This window comes from Paramormyrops kingsleyae, chromosome 8 (genome assembly GCF_048594095.1).
Source record: "Paramormyrops kingsleyae isolate MSU_618 chromosome 8, PKINGS_0.4, whole genome shotgun sequence".
NCBI classification, from domain to species: Eukaryota; Metazoa; Chordata; class Actinopteri; order Osteoglossiformes; family Mormyridae; genus Paramormyrops; species Paramormyrops kingsleyae.
This window is the reverse complement of record NC_132804.1, coordinates 7,096,902-7,117,788: the sequence shown is the minus strand read 5'-3', so window position 1 is coordinate 7,117,788 and position 20,887 is coordinate 7,096,902. Positions and strand designations below refer to the sequence as shown.

Below are 20,887 nucleotides of genomic sequence, written 5' to 3'. Positions count from 1 at the left end.
CACACAATAGCATGTCGCCGTGAATTTTGATGGAAGTCATGTGACTGCATCACATTCTCGACATCCACTCTTTGGAGATTGAGTAGCACCACAATTAATAGTAATGTTATACCAACTTTAATTTTACAGATTTGCAATTAAAGAAATACAAACTAAGCTTTTATGACTGCCAGTAATTACTGTCTTCATAATTTTCTTGCTTAGTGGGGCTAGTAACAAATATTTAAGCTCATTAGCTAGATTATACTATTTTCAGTTGTCTAAAAATGCTTTCTGATGATAACTTAGGTGAATGTTTCAACATACGTGAAACACCTTTTCCAATAATGGAATATTACTGTCCTTTGTTTACGCCTTCCTGTAGCCCTTTGAACTCCAACATTACACTCGATTAGTGATGCTGGCAGTCTTGCCTTTTAGTCAAAACCTGATGTGAAATCATGAAGCCAACTTCCTATTAAGAGAAAGGCCATCACGGTAATGCCCAGAACTGCTGCATCACGGAACTGTGCAATCCCATAAAGTCAGACGGAGCTTACCGATGTTGACTAATTGACCATTTGCTGAATAATTAACTGCCACCAAGAAAAATACCTTGTAGTGACCCATCATGAAAAATCTATCAGAATGCAGGTTAACATTATGCTGGGGGTTTATGCAAGAACCTAACAAAAAAAAACTAGGAGATTTCAAACACAAGAACTGGCAAAAGGTTTTTACCGGCAAGGACCAATGACCCACAGTCTGAGCTACGCAGCTTTATTTAGGCAGAGAGCTGCCCAAGACTTGGCACTTGGAGAGTGGGGGCAAACGGCGTAAGTGGACCTTCCCTAGATGGGTAAATCATTTACAGCAGTGTGTTTGCTCCAGCGCAGTAACATTTCAGCGCTGCCCACATTATATGGTCATAATAAGCTAATTATTTTAAAAAAAAGTTGTGACAAACACATATATCCAAAATATAACAAACATACTTTCAATCCCATTTTTATGTCATACAGTGCATCTCGCATTTCATTGTATCTAGTTTCTTTGTATCAATTTTTTTTCCAGATCGCTACACCCCTAACCCCTGTGATGTGGCACGGATGACTGTGTGTGTGTGTGTGTGTGTGTGTGTGTGTGTGTGTGTGTGTGTGTGTGTGTGTGTGTGTGTGTGTGTGTGTGTGTGTGTGTGTGTGTGTGTGTGCAGCTCTGGAAAAAAAATTAAGAAACCACTCCATTTAAAAAAAAATAAATCTGAATTTTTAAATCCTGGTTTACTTCTGGTTCTGCGGGCAGAAGGCTACACAGCAGGTTGCTTCCAGGCTCAGTATTTCTAAAACAGCAGGTACACAAGGACAAGGTGAAGCAGGAGACACTGGGAACGACCAGAAACCAGCCAGGTAGAGGGCGGAAGCAACTTACTAATGGCAGAGATGACTGTCAACTTATCTGACAGTTTCTCAATTCTTAATCATCTTGACACATCCGTCTATCCATCTTTGTCACTCTGCTTGTCACGATGAGTTTGGCGACAGGCTGAATAGACCAGCCCAGACCCACCTTCCCCTGCCATGGACTCCTGCTACTTTCAGGGTATTCCCAAGGTAACTGGGACAATCCCAGCAGGGTTGTGGCCTGTGCTTCCTGGGAGAGCTTGCAGGTGGTTCCCACAACCCTGACCAAGACAAATGGTTAGAATATGGATGGATGGATGGATTTGACCCTGTGGAACGCGCCCAGATCAGCTCCAACGGGAGACGGCCAGTGGGTAACCTTATAAGAAGCCTGTTAGACCTCAACAGATTCCTCTTGATTTGAAGAAAGAACTCTTAAACACCAAGATAGTCTGAAAACAGGTTATCCAAGTGATCTCATGAAGCAACCTTAAAAAAACATATTAAAACAAACCTGGCATGTCATATGAAAACATCTGTAACGTAATGAGTGACAATTAAACTGACATAACTCATGCAGTTAGTTCCAGACACAAGGACCATAAAGGAGTATGACTGGTAACTGGTTTCAACCCACAAGTTGGTGACATAAAAATGTAACAATTATCTTACAAGCTTTCTTGCTATTAAAAAATATATTTACATTTTATGATAATTCTTAAAAGTCTCGTCTTAGTGCAGGACAGTTTTTTTGATATGAACTGACCCAGATCCCTCTGTACTGGGAATAGGTGTTACTGCGAAAAAAGGTGAGTCATCAAATACAAGCTAATAGGTCACATGCCTCTTTTGTTTTTTGACGTTTTGGTTGCAGTACACACTTTACCAGAACGTTTTACCTTGATAATTCTTCAGGAGTCCCTACATAAAAAGACAGATTCCACCCTCTTGTTCAATGCCTTTGTAGTGGCCATTAGCGTCCTGCTGCTGTTTTGTCCTCAGCAACATCACACAGTTTCCAGCCTTTCCAGTCTAATCACATGCTACATGGACGTCTATCATCTTTTGAGCCAAACCCATGGATTTCCTTGACCAGGACATACTTTCGCAGATGTAAAATGTAGGGGTACTGCCTGGTCCTTTAAGCTATTTTGTCCCATATTCTTTGTCCCTTTGCCAACTTCCAGTTGCACCTCCTGTCATGCATAAAGGTGATGAGGAGATTCCCTCGGTTATGTTACATTTTGCTTTCAATTCCAATTCCAGCCCAGGCTTGACTGTAATTTATTACAGCATAATTTATTCTATCAATACTTACTAAAACTGGTACTTCATTCCTCTTTAACAACACAGCTTGACTTACAGTTGGTATGCTTGGGCACTGTCTCTTCACACCTCCAGAGTCTAAGCTTTGAAACTTTCCATTACTTTGGTTGTGTAGAATTTGCACTTTCTCCTTTTTACTGTGTCCAAAAACATTGCCCACTAAATTGCCCACTGTACATACGCCCTACAATGGGCTACCATCCTGGCCAGGGTGCTCCCCTGATTTGTGCCCTATCTTGCCTAGGACAGCCTTCAGGACGCCAGTGAGCCTGTCTGGCTTTATCAGGTTTAATTCTTTAATATTATTGATATTATTATCCATGCATTCCACTTTCAACCATTATCCCAGTACATGGCCTCCCAGTTCCTCCTGTTTTAAACATCAGCATTCATACCCTCATAGGAGGAAAAGCAGCACCTGCAGTTTCTGTGTTTGCACAGCGCTTAAAAAAATAATGACAATATGACGGAGCCTTTTTGCGGAAGCAAAGGCCCCCAGAGACGCCTGGAGCGATACCATGTGACCCAGGGCCGCATCTGAGCAAACATTTTCACTAAACCATGTCAGAACGCTGACCTGCGAGACTCGTCAGTGGGACGTTTGATCAACGAGAGGCCGAGGGAGGCATCTTTCTGAGACGTCTTCATGCTCAGCACTAGGCAGGACAAGCCTGAAGCCCCAGTGAGACCCGAAACTCAGGTTCAGGGTACGACCGGCATAACCCGACTGGGTACACGTCCCCAAAAACCTGGCTGTGGTGTAACAGTACAGCTGCTAGAGACACGGTGGATCCAATACAACAATGTATTGTCATTTTTAATCAAAGGGCACTAGAAAGCTACAAGAAGGACTACAAAACACTACTGTGGTAGACCTAAATTAGTTTGCCTGTAGTTTTGGTCCTACATGATACAATTGCGGTTCATGTCTTCAGAAATATTGGTCTAAGTAATTAGTCCAGGTTTCTGGTCGTTCTCCTGCTTCACCTTGTTCTTGTGCTGCTGTCTTATGAAATTTTGAACCTGGAAGCAACCTGTTGCTCAGCGTAGCCTCTGCCAGCAGAACCACAATTAAACCTGGATTTAAAAATACAGATTTGTTTAAAAATATAGAGTGGTCTCTTAATTTTTTTCATGGCTGTATATTGATAAATTAATAAAATATAAACAAAATGCATTTCAGCATTATTATTATTATTATTATTATAACCATTAAAGTGGGTGGGTCATTTGTGGGCATGACATGTATCGGGATGACATCGTATTTATTTACATTTATTCAGCAGACGCTTTTATTCAAAATGACAAACAAGTGTGAATTCATGGTCATCTAGTCTTTGAGTAACTGGGCTGAAGGGCCTTGCTCAGGGGCCCAGCGGTGACATCACTCTGACATCACTCTGACATCACTCTGACATCACCTTCTGACTTGTCCTGACGCACAGAGCCGTACACCAGCACACATCTTGACTAACTTTTCTTAATTCCACGTCACCAATGTACGAGAGATAATAAGCACAGAAGTTCAGCAGGTTACCATGTTGCTTGTTCCTCATTTTAGGTTTTCACTGGGCTTCCTATTATTTTGATAAAGTTCAGTCTTAAGGTCTCCATCCTTGCAGACACCTTTCACTTTTGATATCAGTGGGGGAGGATGAACAGTACCTAAGTGAAGTTACTCTTATAGATAAAGAGGCCATATTAGTTTCAGTTCATGTAGATGAAAAAGATAGCAGATATGGTAAAGGCAGCCATTAGCTCAGGCTTTCTTAGAGCTAATGATATATAATGACTGTTCTAATGATGCATGAAAACCCTATAACAAAAATATATGTTGAAGAAAATCTCAAAGAAAAATGTCTTGTTTTGCATATTACCACAACATCGATAAAACAAAACAAAAAAATATTTACTGAGTCTATCTGGAAATATCCTGATGCAGTGGCTCATGCCTAAAATGACAGAACGTCCTTGTAACGTTTCCTTAATCTTTTAGCACCTGACAACACCACAGCAATTGAAGAGCTAATTTCCAAAATTCACTCAGTCCATTTTTTTGTTGTTTTTGAAACGCAAATGACGTAAAGCCAGATTTCATCATATGTTACAGTATGGGGAACCAAAACTCCTCATATAATCCAAAAAAGGACTTTCATTACATTTCCAAAATTTAAGTCCACAAAAATTTCCTTGAAGATATATGCTGTGGGCTGATTGAGTTTTAGAAATGTGCTCCTCAGTTGTCAATAGGGCATCACTTGAAGTTTGCTGCATTATCTGCCAAAACCTAAATAGATTCATTGTCTGTCTCCTGTCTCCTGTCTGGCCAAATGTGCCAATACAACTTGTCACACATTTATATTCATCACGTTTTAAGTTACACTATTTTACATTGCTGATTAAAAAAATCTGGTTCTTTTTGATGGTGAACAGACCCACAGAACATGGGGATTGGAGGCCCGAGAGATCTTATCTTCCCTTGTTGTAACTCTATTGTGCTATCAGCTATCAGTCACTCCAGCTAAACTGCAATGCCGTGATATAGCCTGCCTTCATCATTTCAGCCGTCCAGGTCTCCATTCATTGGCTACAGGCTGACTTTTGGGGATGGATACCTGTCTATGTTTATTCGTGGTCCCTGACTTAATGGGTGAGCATTCCTCACCACCCAGACCAGTAGCACATCTTGCTGGATAAGGCCAAGACCACCACTTCTGTTTTAACACAGAAACTTTGGAATGATCTATCACACATCCTACCAGCAATATGAATGCATTTTTCATAGATATGATCAATTATCCACAGAATATAGCGCAATTTAGAATCAGCAGTGTTGGAAAGTTTAGTGATAAGTGATTCAGGCACTTACTGACAGATTGCTCACCCCAAAACTCATATTCTGATATTGTGCTTGGTTTATGTTGACACATTTGTGATAAGCATTTATATTTGCTTTAAAAAACTTTTTTAAAATGTATTGGACGTATCTTACTGCAAAACAAAACAAAGTTTACCAAGTTTTTGTTAGGTGTCCGCATGCCAAAAATGTAGGACTGAACAATCATTGAAAACTTAAGAAATACTTCTGTGTTTGTTTGCTCTGGAAGAGGTGGGTGGAACAGGTAGAGTGTGAGACACTCAAACATGTCTGAAGGAGGCTGGTGCTCAATGGAGGTGTTTGCTCATGGAAATAAGATCACCTTATAAATATGACTGTGCAGTCATGCACTGTCAACATCGGCACACAGGCCGTTCGCTGGGAGGAATGGGACTGACTGGATAGTCTGGGAGAAACACTTGTATGTCCTCTGCTCTCGTTTTTCAAGCTCAAAGAGCTTGTGAGACAGTTATTGCAGTGGGTCTGTCACTTCCAGCAAGGGAGAACTTTATGCGAAACTGGGGTTTCGGAGAAGTCATCCTTCAAAACTGATGACCTGAGAGTCCGACGTTCTGAGGAGTGGTGAGTTACGCACCAGCTCCTGGGACACTTTCACAAGGGTTATGTGCAACGGGTGACGTGCACGGGACTGGAGAGGTGACCACACGACTGATACCTTCTGTACACCTGGGAAAAGGGGGGGGGGGGGGGGGTGGCAGACCTACAATGTCACTAGGTGTTGTCTAGGAGCAGAAAGTGAGGAATGGGGTCCAGTTTCAGTGATTTGGAGTCTCCCCCAGCCACCAAAACATACGGCTCGCCTTAACTAAATTCCAAAAAATGTGCCATTAGAAGGACAAGGTCCTTTTTTAAAAAATGTTTTGGATGGATGATTAACCTTCGGCAGTCAATGGTGAAAGCAAAACAAAGTACGTTCATGATAGACATCTTCCTGAGGTGAGATATTATCTGCAGGGTATGAATCACTTTAAGGGGAATCAGACTAAAGTTTCATAGGAATTCACTGGCTTAGTTATTAATTTTAATGTTAATCGATTTATTGCTGCTTATTTCCCTTCACAAAGAACAACTTTGGCAAATTATAAAGTTTAATTTAGCATTGTTACTATTTGTGCTTTCGGCGCCACTCATGTCCGTTATTCTGTGGATCTGCATAAAGGACGATGCAGTCAAACATGCGAGTCAACATTGCATTTAAGAAAAAAAGCAGCTGAGTCATGCATTCGGGGGAATATCACACAGCTAGTATTCCTGCTTCATCATCTCATCATCATGGCGGCCTTCGAGAGTGATGGTCCAGTAGATGATGGGCAGTTCTGTCAATAAAGAGCAGCTATTTGCTTTGGATCAGCTGGTCTTAAAGGATTAAAAAATTATTTCTCAGCTGCTTGTGCATCAGCCCGCAATGTGATGCAAAGGGATCTCTTCGGGTATTCTGGGTGGTTCAATAGCTAAGTGAGTCGGCTAACTTATTTCTGGAATTACTTCTCTAATTCCCATAGCTCTGTGGCCATTATGGCAAGTCCAGCCTGGGACCAAGGAGGAGACACACAGCACCTCTATTGGCCAGACGTCCCAGAGAGCTCCGTCATCCCAGAGCAGGATGATGACAGGTTGATCCATGATCAGCTACACCTTCCTGGCTTCGACATGCTTGCCGGAGACAACGGGGAAACGTCGCTGGGAGCGGCGAAGACCCCAAGGGGAGAGCTGGAGAGGAGTAGCATGGCAGAAGAATGCAGCCTGGAGCTGGTGCAGAGTATGGTGGTGGGGGAGGTGCTGAAGGACATCAAGATGGCCTGCAAGATGCTCAACATCGGACCCAGTATGCAAGCAAGTTTATTAAGCTCCTAGTAGCTGCACGCACATCCACCAATAAAGAATTAGCTACTCTTATATCAAATCTGCTTGAAAAAGACCTATACAGCATTTGCAGTGCAAATCTATCATGCAGTGCATTGCACTGCATGATATATTTGATGTCTTTTATAATATGTACAACCATCCATCTTCCAAGTGCTTGTAGCAGTGTTTCCCAATCCAGTCCTCAGGGACCCACAGTCGGTCTACATTTTCGCTCCCTGGGAGACAATTCACATTTTTGCTACCGGGAGCTGGGAGGGAGCAAAAATGTGAACTGTCTGTGGGTCCCTGAGGACTGGATTGGGAATCACTGTGGTATAGGGTCATGAGGCCCCTGAAGCCTATTGTATAAGGGAGAGGGCACCAGGCAGGGGTGCAGGCTGGAGGGATGCCAGTCCATTGAAGGGCACACACTTAGACTTGACTGATTTGCCTTACAGCATAGGTTCATACTGCAATAGTAAGGCAGAGTATTCAGGGTACATATGGAGAATATCTGCACGTACTTCACACTCCACTCACACAGAACAGGGGCTGGATTGGGATCCTAGACCCCGGAGAATGGAGGAGATTCTAATCAAACTTTAAATGCTTTAAGCACTTAAATCAAGTTAGAATCAAGTAACACTTTTAGTTCTAAGTTTTGACAGAGAAACATCACCACAATAAGGAATTATACTGAGTATTCTTGGTAGCTGACTGTGTAGCACTCAAAGTAGATATGTACACTCAGTAGTGATAGGAGATGTTAAATTCTGAAAGCCGTGTTGCATAGGACTGTTTGTTTGTCACCGCACTGACTGGTTTAACTGGTTTTCAGTTAGCTTCCTGTTAGGTAGATACTGGATAGGCTCCAGGCTTCTTGTGAAATATCAGTGGATACGTGATGGTAACATGGATGGATGGAAGAGTGTTTGGGATTTCCTATATACACAAAAAGATCACAATTGTACTGGGACCTATACCAGTAGAATATTTTAATTTCTTTATTTAAATTCTTTGCCAAATTAAAATGTTACAAATGTAATCCTCATATATTAAACCTCAACTCCAGCCCCAGATCAGGCGATTCTGTACGTCAGAAAGGCAGCTGGTTTGGAGTCGTGCTGCTGTGAGTCAAACCTCTTCGTAGGACGGACGTGTGACTCTGAGCGAGCGCTGGGACACACCCTCGGCCAGTTAGCATTGGCATTCCTGTACGCCAACGGTCAATGCGACGTCCTTTTCAGTGGCACTAGCGTACCGTGGCTCGGAGCAAACAATAAATGCAGGAGATGTCTGAGGTCACTGCTGCAGTGCATCTGGCACAATGATAAGACTCTTCCTTACAATCGCTTGGCCAGCAAATAGTAATTATGGTTTACGTGGTCCTCTGTAAACGCATATAAAGTCATAAAGCTGCTATGGGACAATGTATCTGGGACATCTTATCTGCAACTTATTGACAGAAGAAGTCAGGAACATTGCATGGTGCTTTAGTGGCCAGATCTGCTGTTTCCTACTGTTACACCTCCTTGGTTGTTGGGTTTATTGTTGGCTCTGCTTCCTGCCATAATACTCCAGACCCACTGCAGCCCTGTACTAGATAACAGCTACAAAGATGGATGTATGACTTTAATGATTTAACAGATAAACCGTAGCATCAGTTACGGCATGTGGCATGTTTCCCTGAGGGTGACCCGGCCCGCGGGATCCTCATTGCTGAGAACCCGAGCAGCTGGATTAAGCCAAGGGGACGCCCACGTAACACCTGGCTGTGACAGACAGATGGGAGGGTCAGACTGGACCACGTGTTGGCCTGCGGGGGGGGGTGTTGTCAACCGGAATCCCAAGATGTTTCATCATTTGGTAGCCGTGGCAACGCGCTGTACCGGCACGTTCTCCCCATCCTGACTTGATAGCTTTTGAGTTGAACTTAAAAAGCCTGGATACTATCTGGGGGGGGGGGACAAGGCAGGGGCACCCCGGGTGAGTGTACATGCATCGCGTATGACGAGAAGAACAGAGACACACGCAAACACGCGTCTCTCCGCAGACCCTGCAGAGTGGACAGCAGGCAATGTCCAGAAGTGGGTGCTGTGGACCGAACACCTGTACAAGCTGCCCCCCATGGGTGAGGCCTTCCAGGAGCTCGACGGCAAAGACCTGTGTGCTCTGACTGAGGCCGACTTCAGGCAGGTGTCCCTGCACGCCGGGGACATACTCTACGCCCACTTGGATATCTGGAAGTCAGGTATGGAAACAAAGCTTTATTAATAAAGCAAACTTCGCCAACCTCAAATGTGGGAGTGGTATAAATGATCTGTCAAGTAACAGTTAAAAATCAATTAGCTTTATGTTGTACATCAAGGGCAGTGTGGAGCTCAGGGGGCTAAGCCTTCATATCTATGATCAGAAAGTCATGGGCTCACAACCAGCTTTGGCTAAATACTCACATGTCTGTGGGACCTTAAACAAGGGCATGGGAGCAAAAATGATTGGTTCAGAACGATAACCAATCAGATTGTAGAGGAGGTGGGACCGTGATGTCTGATTGGTTGGTCCTGCCTCCTCTAGTTGCTTGGACCCAACAACAATTGGATTTGGCTGCCTTTTGCTGCCAAGCTTGCTCTCACTTACATGTGTGTCATGGAGAGCAAGAGGGGGTAAGCAAAAGGAATATTTCCCCAGAGGGATCAATTAAGTGTCTTTATTAATAGATCAAGATTGATAGATCAAGGTTAGTAATTTGCAGCTCCATACAATTCCCATAGTACATTTCATTATCATCTGTATAATTTTTTATCTTTACACCCCCCCAAAGATTCATGGGAAACTGGGTTATAATGTTGCTGGGGGATTCCTTTAGGGAAGTGTTTCTCAACTGGGGGGTCTGGGTCACGGGACCATTTTCAGTGGGTCAGCTACCTTTCCTGGCACCATGCCCAAGTGACTTAATGACCAAGGAAGAAGTTGGGTCCTAAGGCTCCTCCTACTGCGCTAGAGGACACATGCTGTACAGACACAAATATCTCAGTGTAAGGATATAGTTTTAAAAAGTTAAACACATCAATAGACATTAGATAACGGCAAATACTTGCAGCAGCAAATGTCAGGCAAATACTGATTTACAATATGCATTTGGCCTAATTCTTCATTGATTTTCAGCACAACTAAAAGTCTTTGATGTCAGAGGGCACAATTTTGGAGAAAAAAAAAGTCCCATAACTGCATATACCTTTTGAATAATAGAAAAATTGTGCTAATGCATATCCATCCATCTTCTGACTGCTTCTCGTTCAATAGGATTGCAGTGGGGCTTCAATCTCAATAAGGCAAGTGTTTTTGGTAGAATTCCCCATGACATAAATCCACCCAGTTCAAGGAAAGGCTATTACAGGGTAATGTAGCGTTAGTTGCTGGGGCTTGTGCTCCTCCTGAAGGAGATCTCCCGCAGCTGCTGCCTCAAAATGTGACAAGATGAACCATCTGTTCTCCCCTCTGTGTTACACAGCTAGTGAGCTGCCTTTAGGACCATTTCTCTTCCTCTCCCTTCCTCTCCCATCCTCTCCTTTCACCTCCCCTCCTCTACCTTCACCTCCCTTCCTCTCCTTTCCTCTCCCTTCACCTTCCTTCCTCTCCCTTCACACTCCCATCCTCTCCCTTCCTCTCCCATCCTCTCCCTTCACCTGCCTTCCTCTCCCATCCTCTCCCTTCACCTTCCTTCCTCTCCCTTCACCTCCCCTCCTCTCACCTCCCTTCCTCTCCCATACTCTCCCTTCCTCTCCCTTCACCTCCCTTCCTCTCCTTTCACCTCCCCTCCTCTCCCTTCACCTCCTTTCCTCTCCCTTCACCTCCCCTCCTCTCCCATCCTCTCCCTTCACCTCCCTTCCTCTCCCATCCTCTCCCTTCACCTCCCTTCCTCTCCCATCCTCTCCTTTCACCTCCCCTCCTGTCCCTTCACCTCCCATCCTCTCCCTTCACCTCCCTTCCTCTCCCATCACCTCCCTTCCTCTCCCATCCTCTCCCTTCACCTGCCTTCCTCTCCCTTCACCTCCCCTCCTCTCCTTTCACCTCCCCTCCTCTCCCTTCACCGCCCTTCCTCTCCCTTCACCTCCCTTCCTCTCCCTGCACCTCCCTTCCTCTCCCTTCACCTCCCTTCTCTCTTTCCGCAGCCTCCCGGATGCAAGAGTCCAGTTCCCCAAGCGACAGCTGGTCGGACGGTAAGACCCAGCCATCAGATTGGCATCTTATGCATGTTGCCTGACTTTTCTATAGTAAGGAGCAGCTGAAATGCGATACATCAGCTGTTTTATTTCACTGTCACATCAAAGTGACCTTTAGAAACACTGAGACTTTTCCTTCTGGTTTGATAATGTTTGACAATCAGCTCCTTCCTGCTAAAATCATTTGATGACCTGTTCACTGGCTCTTTCACATAAAAACAAGAACGTTTACATAGATCAGATCACTCTGGTTGTATAACGAGCCTGAGACTTTCTGATGGTTCCATCCTGCCTCCCACCCCCTGCCAGAAGCTGACTCTCATGCCCCAGGCCAGACCACCCACCTGTGGCAGTTTCTCCTTGAGCTCCTGCTCCATCCCCACAGCTATGGCCGCTGCATCCGCTGGCTCAACAAGGAGACAGGTGAGGGGCGACTGAGGCCAAGATCACACCAAGGATCAGTCATTTCCAGTATTTCCAGTTATATACATAAAAAGGGAATTCCAGTCAAAAGTCATATTCATTTTGTTCACCACTGGACGACATGCTACAAAATAAATAGCATCATAATCACCTTTGAAGAGAAACTGAAGTGGCTTCCCTGACATATCTCATACCATGACATCACTAGGCATATGTCATACCATGACATCACTAGGCATATGTCATACGATGACGTCACTAGGCATATGTCATACCATGACATCACTAGGCGTGCTGCCTTTTGTAATTTGCATGGGAAGCTTAGCAGAGGAAACCTAGAAAACTCAGATCTCACAGTAATGCAGAGTGTTGCTCTCATCTGTCAGTCAGGCTTTCACATACAGCCCCTCCCCAGGTTACGGTGGGGGTACATTCCAATAAACCTATCGTAAGGCAAAAATGCATTTTAATATGGTACTTCCAACCTAACAAACATCATAGCCTAGCCTAGCCTACCTTAAACATGCTTAGAACACTTACATTAGGCTACAGTTGGGCAAAATCATTAACACAAGGCCTATTTTATAATAGAATGTTGCATATCTCATGTAATTTATTGAATAATGTACTGAAAGTGCAAGCATTTTTAGCTATTGTAAAGTCAAAATGGGGCTGGAGACTCCAGTTTTGTTGCAGGGTACAAAATACACACTCAAGTTCAAATTACCAGCAAATTAGAGATGCCAATTAAGAAAGTTATTTGGAGATTTCAAGAAACATAATGAACAACATGTAAAATTATTCAAACTTTTAGCGGAAATTCAAATACAAAAGGAGTTTGATTTGGCTTCCGCATATTGCAGCTATGAGTAAAATATCTCCGACAGGTATCTTTAAAATCGAAGACTCAGCTCATGTGGCGAGACTATGGGGTCTACGCAAGAACCGGCCGGCCATGAATTACGACAAGCTGAGCCGCTCCATCCGCCAGTACTACAAGAAGGGCATCATCCGCAAGCCCGTTGCCTCTCAGAGGTTGGTCTACCAGTTCGTCAATCCCGTGTCACTGAGAGAGGAAGATTTAAAGTCCCACAGCTAGGGATCACAGAATGACTCCGAGTGGAACACTATCAGTTCGCTTAGGTCACATGACCATTCAGTCAATATTTATCCTCTGGAATTAAGACTGCCCAACACAGCAAAACTCTGGGGATCCTTGGAGAAAAGTCCTGAAATTTCTACCATGGAAAGCAGAGACTCCCTCACGTCATTTGCCTGTTTTCATATTTCGTTCATATAGAACTTGTAGTTAATTCGCTCGTTCATAAGAAGAGGATTTATATGCCATGTTGTCAAACATTATATCCAGGGGCGCTGCAAAGACCGGGAAAGTTAGAATGATCCCATGGGCCCCTGAGTGGGGCCCTAAAAACATTGGATTGGGGGCCCAGATCACTAACAGCATCCATGATGTTCATCTAATTGTGATGTTAGTTGTTTAATGGCAGTCACTATACAGTTTACACACACACACACACACACACGTAATCCCAAGAATGACAACCCTAACCCCTACCCGGCCCACACACACACACACACACACCATATAGACTATGGTGTATATTCTGAATATTTGTGACTGTTACTCTACTTATTTCTGTTGAGTTTAGCCGACAGTTTTTTTCATACATGCGTCCAGCTGTCAGGCAACAAGGAAAATGCTTCTCTTTCTTTTCATTGTACTTACAGTTTCATTGCACGGTGGTTTTAGAATTGAGTCACATCCAAAAAAGCAAATATTTTTTATGGTTATCACATGAGACACTCAGGAGTCTTCCCAAGGGGGATGAGAGATGGGAAGATTAACGGCGATATTATGAATAAGCACACCTGTTAGCCCATCAGCAGTAGTAAGCTTAGGGCTGTTTTGCTTTTTATTCCGTACAGAGACCTATAAACTGCCACTTAAGTACAGTTCCTCATGCGGCATTCATGTTTCTCTTGTTTTATGTGAATGTTTGTCTTCTTTATGGCTCCCTGGGCTGCACCAGCCAGACATCGCTAAAGATCATCAAGATGGAACTGAAAGTAATAATCATGGCTGTATTATCTGTGCATATTGCAGAGTACGCATAAAACAAAATGTTTGTCTTTCCATCAAAATCTGCTACAAAAATATGATCACGTTCTTACATCAGTTAATACTGAAGAAATATTGTTATACAAAATATTAAATCGACGTCTTCTTGTGTCTCGTGTCCAAATGCTTTTGTTTAAAAATGAAAGTGACAGAGACTAACCTTAAGTACAGAGCTGACATGATGAGTTGTTTGTACAAACATCTGCAACATCTATCTGTACTTTTTAAGAAGTACTATTGATTACAGGCAGTAATGACATGGCCGCAGTGATGCTCTCTTTATTGTGCTCGCATGCCTTTCCTGCGTAGACTCTCTTGTACCCAACCAGGTTTGCGTTATACTGAGTCTCATGAAGTACATGTTATCCGGACTGATTCATTTGTTTTATTGTATTGTATAATCATGACATCGCTGTATAACTATTGTGTAAGTTCCAGCATGTGGCGTTTCTTCTCTGCTATAATCCTGCAGCGGTTCCCCTTGCGTTCAGCTGGCTGGTAGGCAATAAACAGCTGATGCCAGAAGCTGTTCACATTCCGGCACACGTGGAAATCCATTGTATTTCTGTGAATCAACACAAAACACAATGGCACCTGCTTGCTCCTTGGCTATTAAAACACACATTTAACAACATAAGCATATCATAACGTACATCCTCAACCCAACAATAATCTGTAATATAATAGCATTCAATTTGCACTCAAAATGAATGTGGTCTGTTATTTACATCCAGCTTGTTGCATTATTTACTTCGCAAAGTCAAAAGCAAGATTTAAGTGCAGCGTCAATTTATTTTTCTTTGACATCTTTCTGTCCTGACAGATTTTCATAAACACCGCAAGTGAGTTAGTGAGTGAGTTAATGTAGTTTTTCATCTTGCGTGTTTTTATCTATCCTGAAAAGAATAAGTTTGATCCACACATGCAAAGTGGGTTGACTGAACTACGCGTGTCCCTCAAGTACCAGAAACAAGGGAATGTACTGTATAATCTATTTTTAATACCTCAGGATGCTACACCATACTAATAACAGTGATTAAAATTTGATTATGCAGTATAAAAAAACACCCCTTTATTTCTGTGCAATTTGGGGAACTTTCTGCAGGATTTCATATCTGGTTTGTCTAAGACTGGAACTGGTTTATCACTGAAACTACATCACCTGCAGTAAAACCATTAGTAATACATATGAACGAGACGATTCAAAGCATGCTCAAACTATCAGTCATCATGGTAACCATTTTAAAGGTGACGATTCTTGTATTTGACGAAATGCAAAATCCCTATCAGCCAAGTGTGGCGGTACTGGCACTGCCCTCTAGTGGTAAAATGAAGAATCACTGTCCCATACAGCAAATTCTGTCTCTGAATAGAATAAACAAGGACAGAGGACTAAACATGACATAAGTATAAATAAATAAATGTACATATAAATCATGAAATATATAAATAAATACATGGCCGAAATGATTCCACTCTTATGTTTAACCTGCATAGAGTGAGACCCGCCTATCCAATTTACACGCAGAGACGGAAATAGAGAAATGAATGCATGAAGAAATGTGGAAATACTGAAATAAATGCATGAAGAAATGTGGAAATACTGAAATAAATGCATGAAGAAATGTGGAAATACTGAAACAAATAAATACATGAAAAAAAATGGAAATACTAAATTGTAGAAATAGATAAACTAATAAATGTAGACCTGATTATGTCATATTCATGACCAAAATGTATATACATATTTATATATTTCATCATTTATTTGTACTTATGCCATGTTAGATAAATACATTAATATAGAGCTAATTATGCTATTTTTCATGACCAGAATGTCCATATATATGTCATGATTTATTTGTACATCTATTTATTTATACTTGTCATGCTTAGTCCTGCATACTAATCAATTTACACATTTATTTTACACATATATTTTTGATTATATATTATGTGCTTGTAGCAATTGTTTGATTAACCCTTAATCATTGCTATTTTAAAAATTACACCAATCATTTGCACTATTCACCACTAACTGAAAGGTTTCGTCAGCATTTCACGATTAGGTTAGGAGAAAACCGAAGGTTTCATACCTACTGAATGGAGACCCATCTATAAAGATTTTACAATCGTCATACAAATGAACGAACCAAACTTATAATAGTGTCTTTTTATATCACCATTAATAAATATTGCTTTAGATGCTTTTGTTCCACCTCAAAAATAAGCGTAACTGCAAACACACACTCACATACATCCATAATTTTTGCTTGTCATCTCAAACAAACTGCTTCTTTCTGACCCATGCTGCTCTGAGATTTTAAAAACTTGGGTTTGTGTCTATTTGGCCACTGGCATCGTCGTCGTCATCATCATCATCATCATCATCATCATCATCATAATTTATATTTAAATACCTTTTTAATGTTCCTTGAAGGTTTGAGATGAACAGGCATTACACCAGATTGGAGATAATATTACAGCACTAAGGTCTACACATACATACATTTTCTACACCGTTAAAGTAGAGTTTCTACATAATTTTTCTCATCGAACCCCTTCTATGCACAAAGGAGAAAAAAATAAACATTAAAAAGCATTTACATATACACCTTTCTTTACTGCTTCACGTGTAGTTTCATTGTCAACTCCACATAGTTGTACAGTTACGGTATAATGTCATAAATTACATCATCATATACAATTCAGAAAGCGCGGATCCACTGCACGCTTAATATAGGTTAACGATTCCATTGCAATTAAGATACATTTAAATACAGTATGGATGCTCAGGTACATATCGCTTGATTGCATGTGTTAATATTGGATGCAACTGTAAATGTTTGCCTCACTTCTGATCGGTATGAGCAGAGGACCTTGGAAAAACGAATCCTTTTCTTGACGTCACACTCCGCTCAGTGGAACTTCCATTGACCTTTTCCTTCCATCCAGCATTTTTAACACTGGCATCTCACTATCAAATGCTGGCAACAGAACCCCACTCCCGTATTCTTAGCTTTGACTTTAGACGTTAATTTCTCTGCATATCATATGCAGGACTAATAGACACATATTGGTATGAACCAATCAGCACATCCAAGCTCCAATCCACGACCAATCAGAGTCAAGCAATTAATTACAACAAAATTCTTGATTGTGATGTTCAAGCACCAAGACTAAAGACAACTGGCTTTGAATTATTGATAAATAAAAATAAACTGTGTAAAGTTTTTATGTACATATTTAACCTATAAATAATCTAACAATACTTATACAGAATGAATTCATGTTTTCCCAGTCTGGCCGACCAGATGCACTGATATTCTAAAATTTGAAAATCTCTTTTCAGGTGCCACGTTAACTGTTAATTAATTATTAATTAATAACCTGGACCAACCATATTAAAACCGTTTTACACATCCCCGAGACATATTAACATTTATGCAAGGCAGCATGGATGGCAGATAAGGATTCATACACTAAGTCCTAGAAATATCTGAAATATCCCATTTTCCCCAAATAAGCAAGGGGAGTGTACAGAAAGACAGATGAGGTGAATGTGAGTATGTGACAAATACAGAGAGGCGATGAGGAGAAAGGAGGTGAATCGAGGAACAGCTGATACAATCACAACGAGTTTCAGTCACATGGGGAGAGGTTGCAAAAAGTACCGTCCACTATCATGTTCAACAGCAATCAGCCGAGTTAGACACACTAGACTGGACTAAGCTGGGTCGGCTTTGAAAACAGGTCGTGGGGGCGTCGTATTTTCGTTCTTACTTCGGCTCAGTTTTGACGGCTGCTGAAAGTGGCTTTCTCAAGGTGCTCAGCTTTTGGGCTTTGCTGTAGCGAGTCACCTCTCCCCGGGCAACGGCCATCCCAGCTGGATGTGGCACCGCCGTCGAACTCACTACCCTTGGTTCACTTGGACGGTGGGTGGGTCTGGTAATGAGTTTGTGGTTGTAGCAGTATGCGTGCTTCAGCTTACATTGATTGGGTTTACACAGCGTTACTGCGAGCATTCTGCATTGTTCGATAAAGGACATGAATGACAGAGAAGTGCTGGGGATTAGCAAGGGGCTAAACGGAAACTGCTAATCAACGAACCAGTGGTTGGGCAATGTTGACGAGACATTCCAACATAACTTCCCAACTGCAAAGCTGACAGAAGCAACAGAATTTTAACAGACTGCCAGGTAATGAATGGGACACAGGAAAAACGGCACCTGTAGATGATGGATGTGCAACAAAAATGCCAAAACGGGACAGGATGATCATGCAAACGCGACAATAACATCCGCCCCCCGTGAAAGGGAAATGCCGTTGTCACGTGTCACACTACATGACAAGTGATTTTACATCACTGAAATGCACATTATACAGTTAACAAAGCTCATGCCACGACACGGGGAGTACACGGTGCGCAGTAGGGTGCCCTCTGCTGTAAGGAGAATGAAACAATAAGCACATAGCAAAACAATGATCAGTCAAAGTAAAAATATATCTCATTGCATAGCGTTTTTTTGTTTTGTTTTTCTGTTTCAAACGCTACACTGAATTACCACTGCAACAATAAGGACTGTACACGCATAGCATCCAGACTGCTACAACAAAATGTCGTCAAATATGCACAGTGCACGTCGAACAGCTCATTCCGGCTATTCTAGCTTTCTCTGACTACATAATACTCATTGTTATAGGAGAACATACCGCTACATAAAAGTCATATCAGCTGCACAAAATTCATATTGAACACAGCTACACAAAATGCAGAACGTCTCCCTGCCCTTGCGTCAATGGTCGTTTGTTGGTATACATACGGTTTATGCTTAGTTTTTAATTAGCGTTTTTTTTTTTTCTCACCCCCCCACCCCCCAGAGATTGAATAAATTTATTCATTATATATACTGTCTTTTTTATATACTAAGATTAAGACTGCTCGGCACGGTTGTGTGGCAAAGAAAAGTGTTGCTTGTGAGTCTCTGGTTATACGGAGCATGATTGGACGGTCCAGCCTAAGCCGGCCCCCAGAGCTGGGCGGGGCAGACTAGATGGGCTCTACGTAATTGGCTGGATATAAGCCCAGCTGCCCGTTGTCTAGGCGACCTTTGCACCAGCCTTGTTCATCCTCATCCTCCAGCTTGGTCAGTTCATCTCCTACAGAGAGAAAAAACAGGAGAAAACCCATCACCGTGTTCCTAGTGGAGTCAACCTGAAATGCCGCGCAGAATCAACCCGAGCTGCTTATATTGTCTACATCCAGGACTCGGTTCATTCATAAAAAATCACACTACATTCTGATGTAATTTATTACCCCCCCCCACCCCAAACCAAAGTTCCAAAATCAAATTTACATTCCATTCTTTGTCAACCCTCCGATTCAGTAAACATGTTAATTCTTTATGGGTAGACAGTTTCTGCTTTTGTTCCGTCTCTGCCCTTGATTCGATATGTATGCTGCAGATTACCGGGAACTAATTACCTGTAGCCACTAGGGAGTGTATGTGTGTTTGTGTGTTTCCCCCGAGCAACATTCGGAGAGGGGAGGATGAATCCGCGTCACTACGTCCTAATGTGATGCTGGAAGTTGGTAACATGACTACAGGTACAGCACAGGTATTTTTCTAAATGCGGCACCTTAATAGATATTTATTTTGTTATGCTTTATACTTTTGAGACAATATTTGTGTTGCACGGTTCTAATATGAAGCTGAAAGCTGCTAATGTGAATGCAGTACAGACCAGGTACATTTCATTTTCTAAATGCGCACCTTAATGGATATTTATTTCATTTTTATTTACTTTTAAGTAAATTGTAGCTTTTTTATTTGTAGGTTGCAGCAGTATTGACAGAGACTTTTTATTTAAGATAGTCATACTTTCTTCAGTAAACCACTTTTGATTAAAGAGCCAATCAGCTTTCAGTTGAGGTCAGTGGCTCCGCCCCTGTATATAACCATTGAGTTGAAGCAGGGCCTCAGACACGGTGTGGCACTTGTGATGCTAAATTGATGTAAGTTATCTCCTGTGGCTGTGCTGTTAGAATACTGTTCTGCCATAAGGATTAGTCAAAGCTCTGCAAATGTCTGGTTTGTGCACCAGGGGCTTCAGCCCGTGTGTGACGGCTGATCCCACCCTACCGGCTTTGAAGCTCAGCTCGTCCTGCTCTTGCCCATCGTAGTCGTAGAGAGCCCGCACGCGGACGCCCTTCTCCCCACCACCGCTGGCCGACTCCTCGTCGAAGGGGTTGGTGCCCCCGTTGGTCTCATTGCCCGAGTGGGAGGCCGGCTGCTCGTCGTCTGACCATTCGGTAGAGTAAGCCTGGTTCTTGTCGTAGCTGCTCACGCTGTGGGCGGAATGAGAGCCGAGAGTAACAGTCCGAAGGCTTAAGGCGCCTTGGGGACGAGGCACAGCGTCGGAGGGGCATTAATGGTCCGCAGCAGCTATCTAAATGTGCCAAGCTATTAGAAATGAATGTATAAAATCCACTGCGGAACGGAGCAAAAATGTGGACTGTCCAGCAGGGAGCTCGGAGGGAGCAAAAACGTGGACTGGTTGTGGGTCCCCGAGGACCGGACTGGGAAACACTGATGTACAGTAATACGCTATGCGCCTTATAGAGGAGCCAGTTAGCCTGACTGCAGGTCTT

At 42.6% G+C, this 20,887-nt stretch overlaps 2 protein-coding genes across 5 annotated transcripts in view; one reads left to right on the top strand and one right to left on the bottom strand.

Moving 5' to 3' along the window:
* The first annotated feature begins 5,625 nt into the window (after window positions 1–5,625).
* LOC111855048 (SAM pointed domain-containing Ets transcription factor-like) lies at window positions 5,626–14,344 on the top strand. 2 transcript variants are annotated; one of them, XM_023833656.2, is made up of 7 exons: window positions 5,626–6,165; window positions 7,107–7,429; window positions 9,503–9,700; window positions 11,622–11,669; window positions 11,982–12,095; window positions 12,983–13,130; window positions 14,147–14,344. In XM_023833656.2, the coding sequence occupies exons 2-7, from the start codon at window positions 7,120–7,122 to the stop codon at window positions 14,229–14,231; spliced, it is 903 nt and encodes a 300-aa protein (XP_023689424.2). In that variant the 5' UTR covers window positions 5,626–6,165; window positions 7,107–7,119; the 3' UTR covers window positions 14,232–14,344. The 2 variants fall into 2 exon arrangements, with proteins under 2 accessions (XP_023689424.2, XP_023689423.2); XM_023833655.2 differs by lacking the exon at window positions 5,626–6,165 and adding an exon at window positions 6,493–6,540.
* Window positions 14,345–15,002: 658 nt separating this feature from the next.
* LOC111855047 (protein kinase C and casein kinase substrate in neurons protein 1-like) overlaps window positions 15,003–20,887 on the bottom strand; it is a 55,350-nt gene continuing 49,465 nt past the window's right edge. For all 3 annotated transcript variants that reach the window (XM_023833652.2, XM_023833651.2, XM_023833653.2), the window contains 2 exons: window positions 20,379–20,584; window positions 15,003–19,395 (listed from right to left, as the gene is read on the bottom strand). In XM_023833652.2, the coding sequence (XP_023689420.1) occupies window positions 19,286–19,395; window positions 20,379–20,584 (316 nt within the window). In that variant the 3' untranslated portion in view covers window positions 15,003–19,285. The remainder of the gene's footprint in view (window positions 19,396–20,378; window positions 20,585–20,887) is intronic.

Coding starts and splice junctions, on each gene's coding strand:
- LOC111855048 (XM_023833655.2), top strand. CDS start 6,494: ATGGTGAAAGCAAAACAAAGTACGTTCATGATAGACATCTTCCTGAG. Junction 7,430..9,502: donor GATGCTCAACATCGGACCCA/GTATGCAAGCAA, acceptor GTCTCTCCGCAG/ACCCTGCAGAGTGGACAGCA. Junction 13,131..14,146: donor AAGCCCGTTGCCTCTCAGAG/GTTGGTCTACCA, acceptor GGGCTGCACCAG/CCAGACATCGCTAAAGATCA.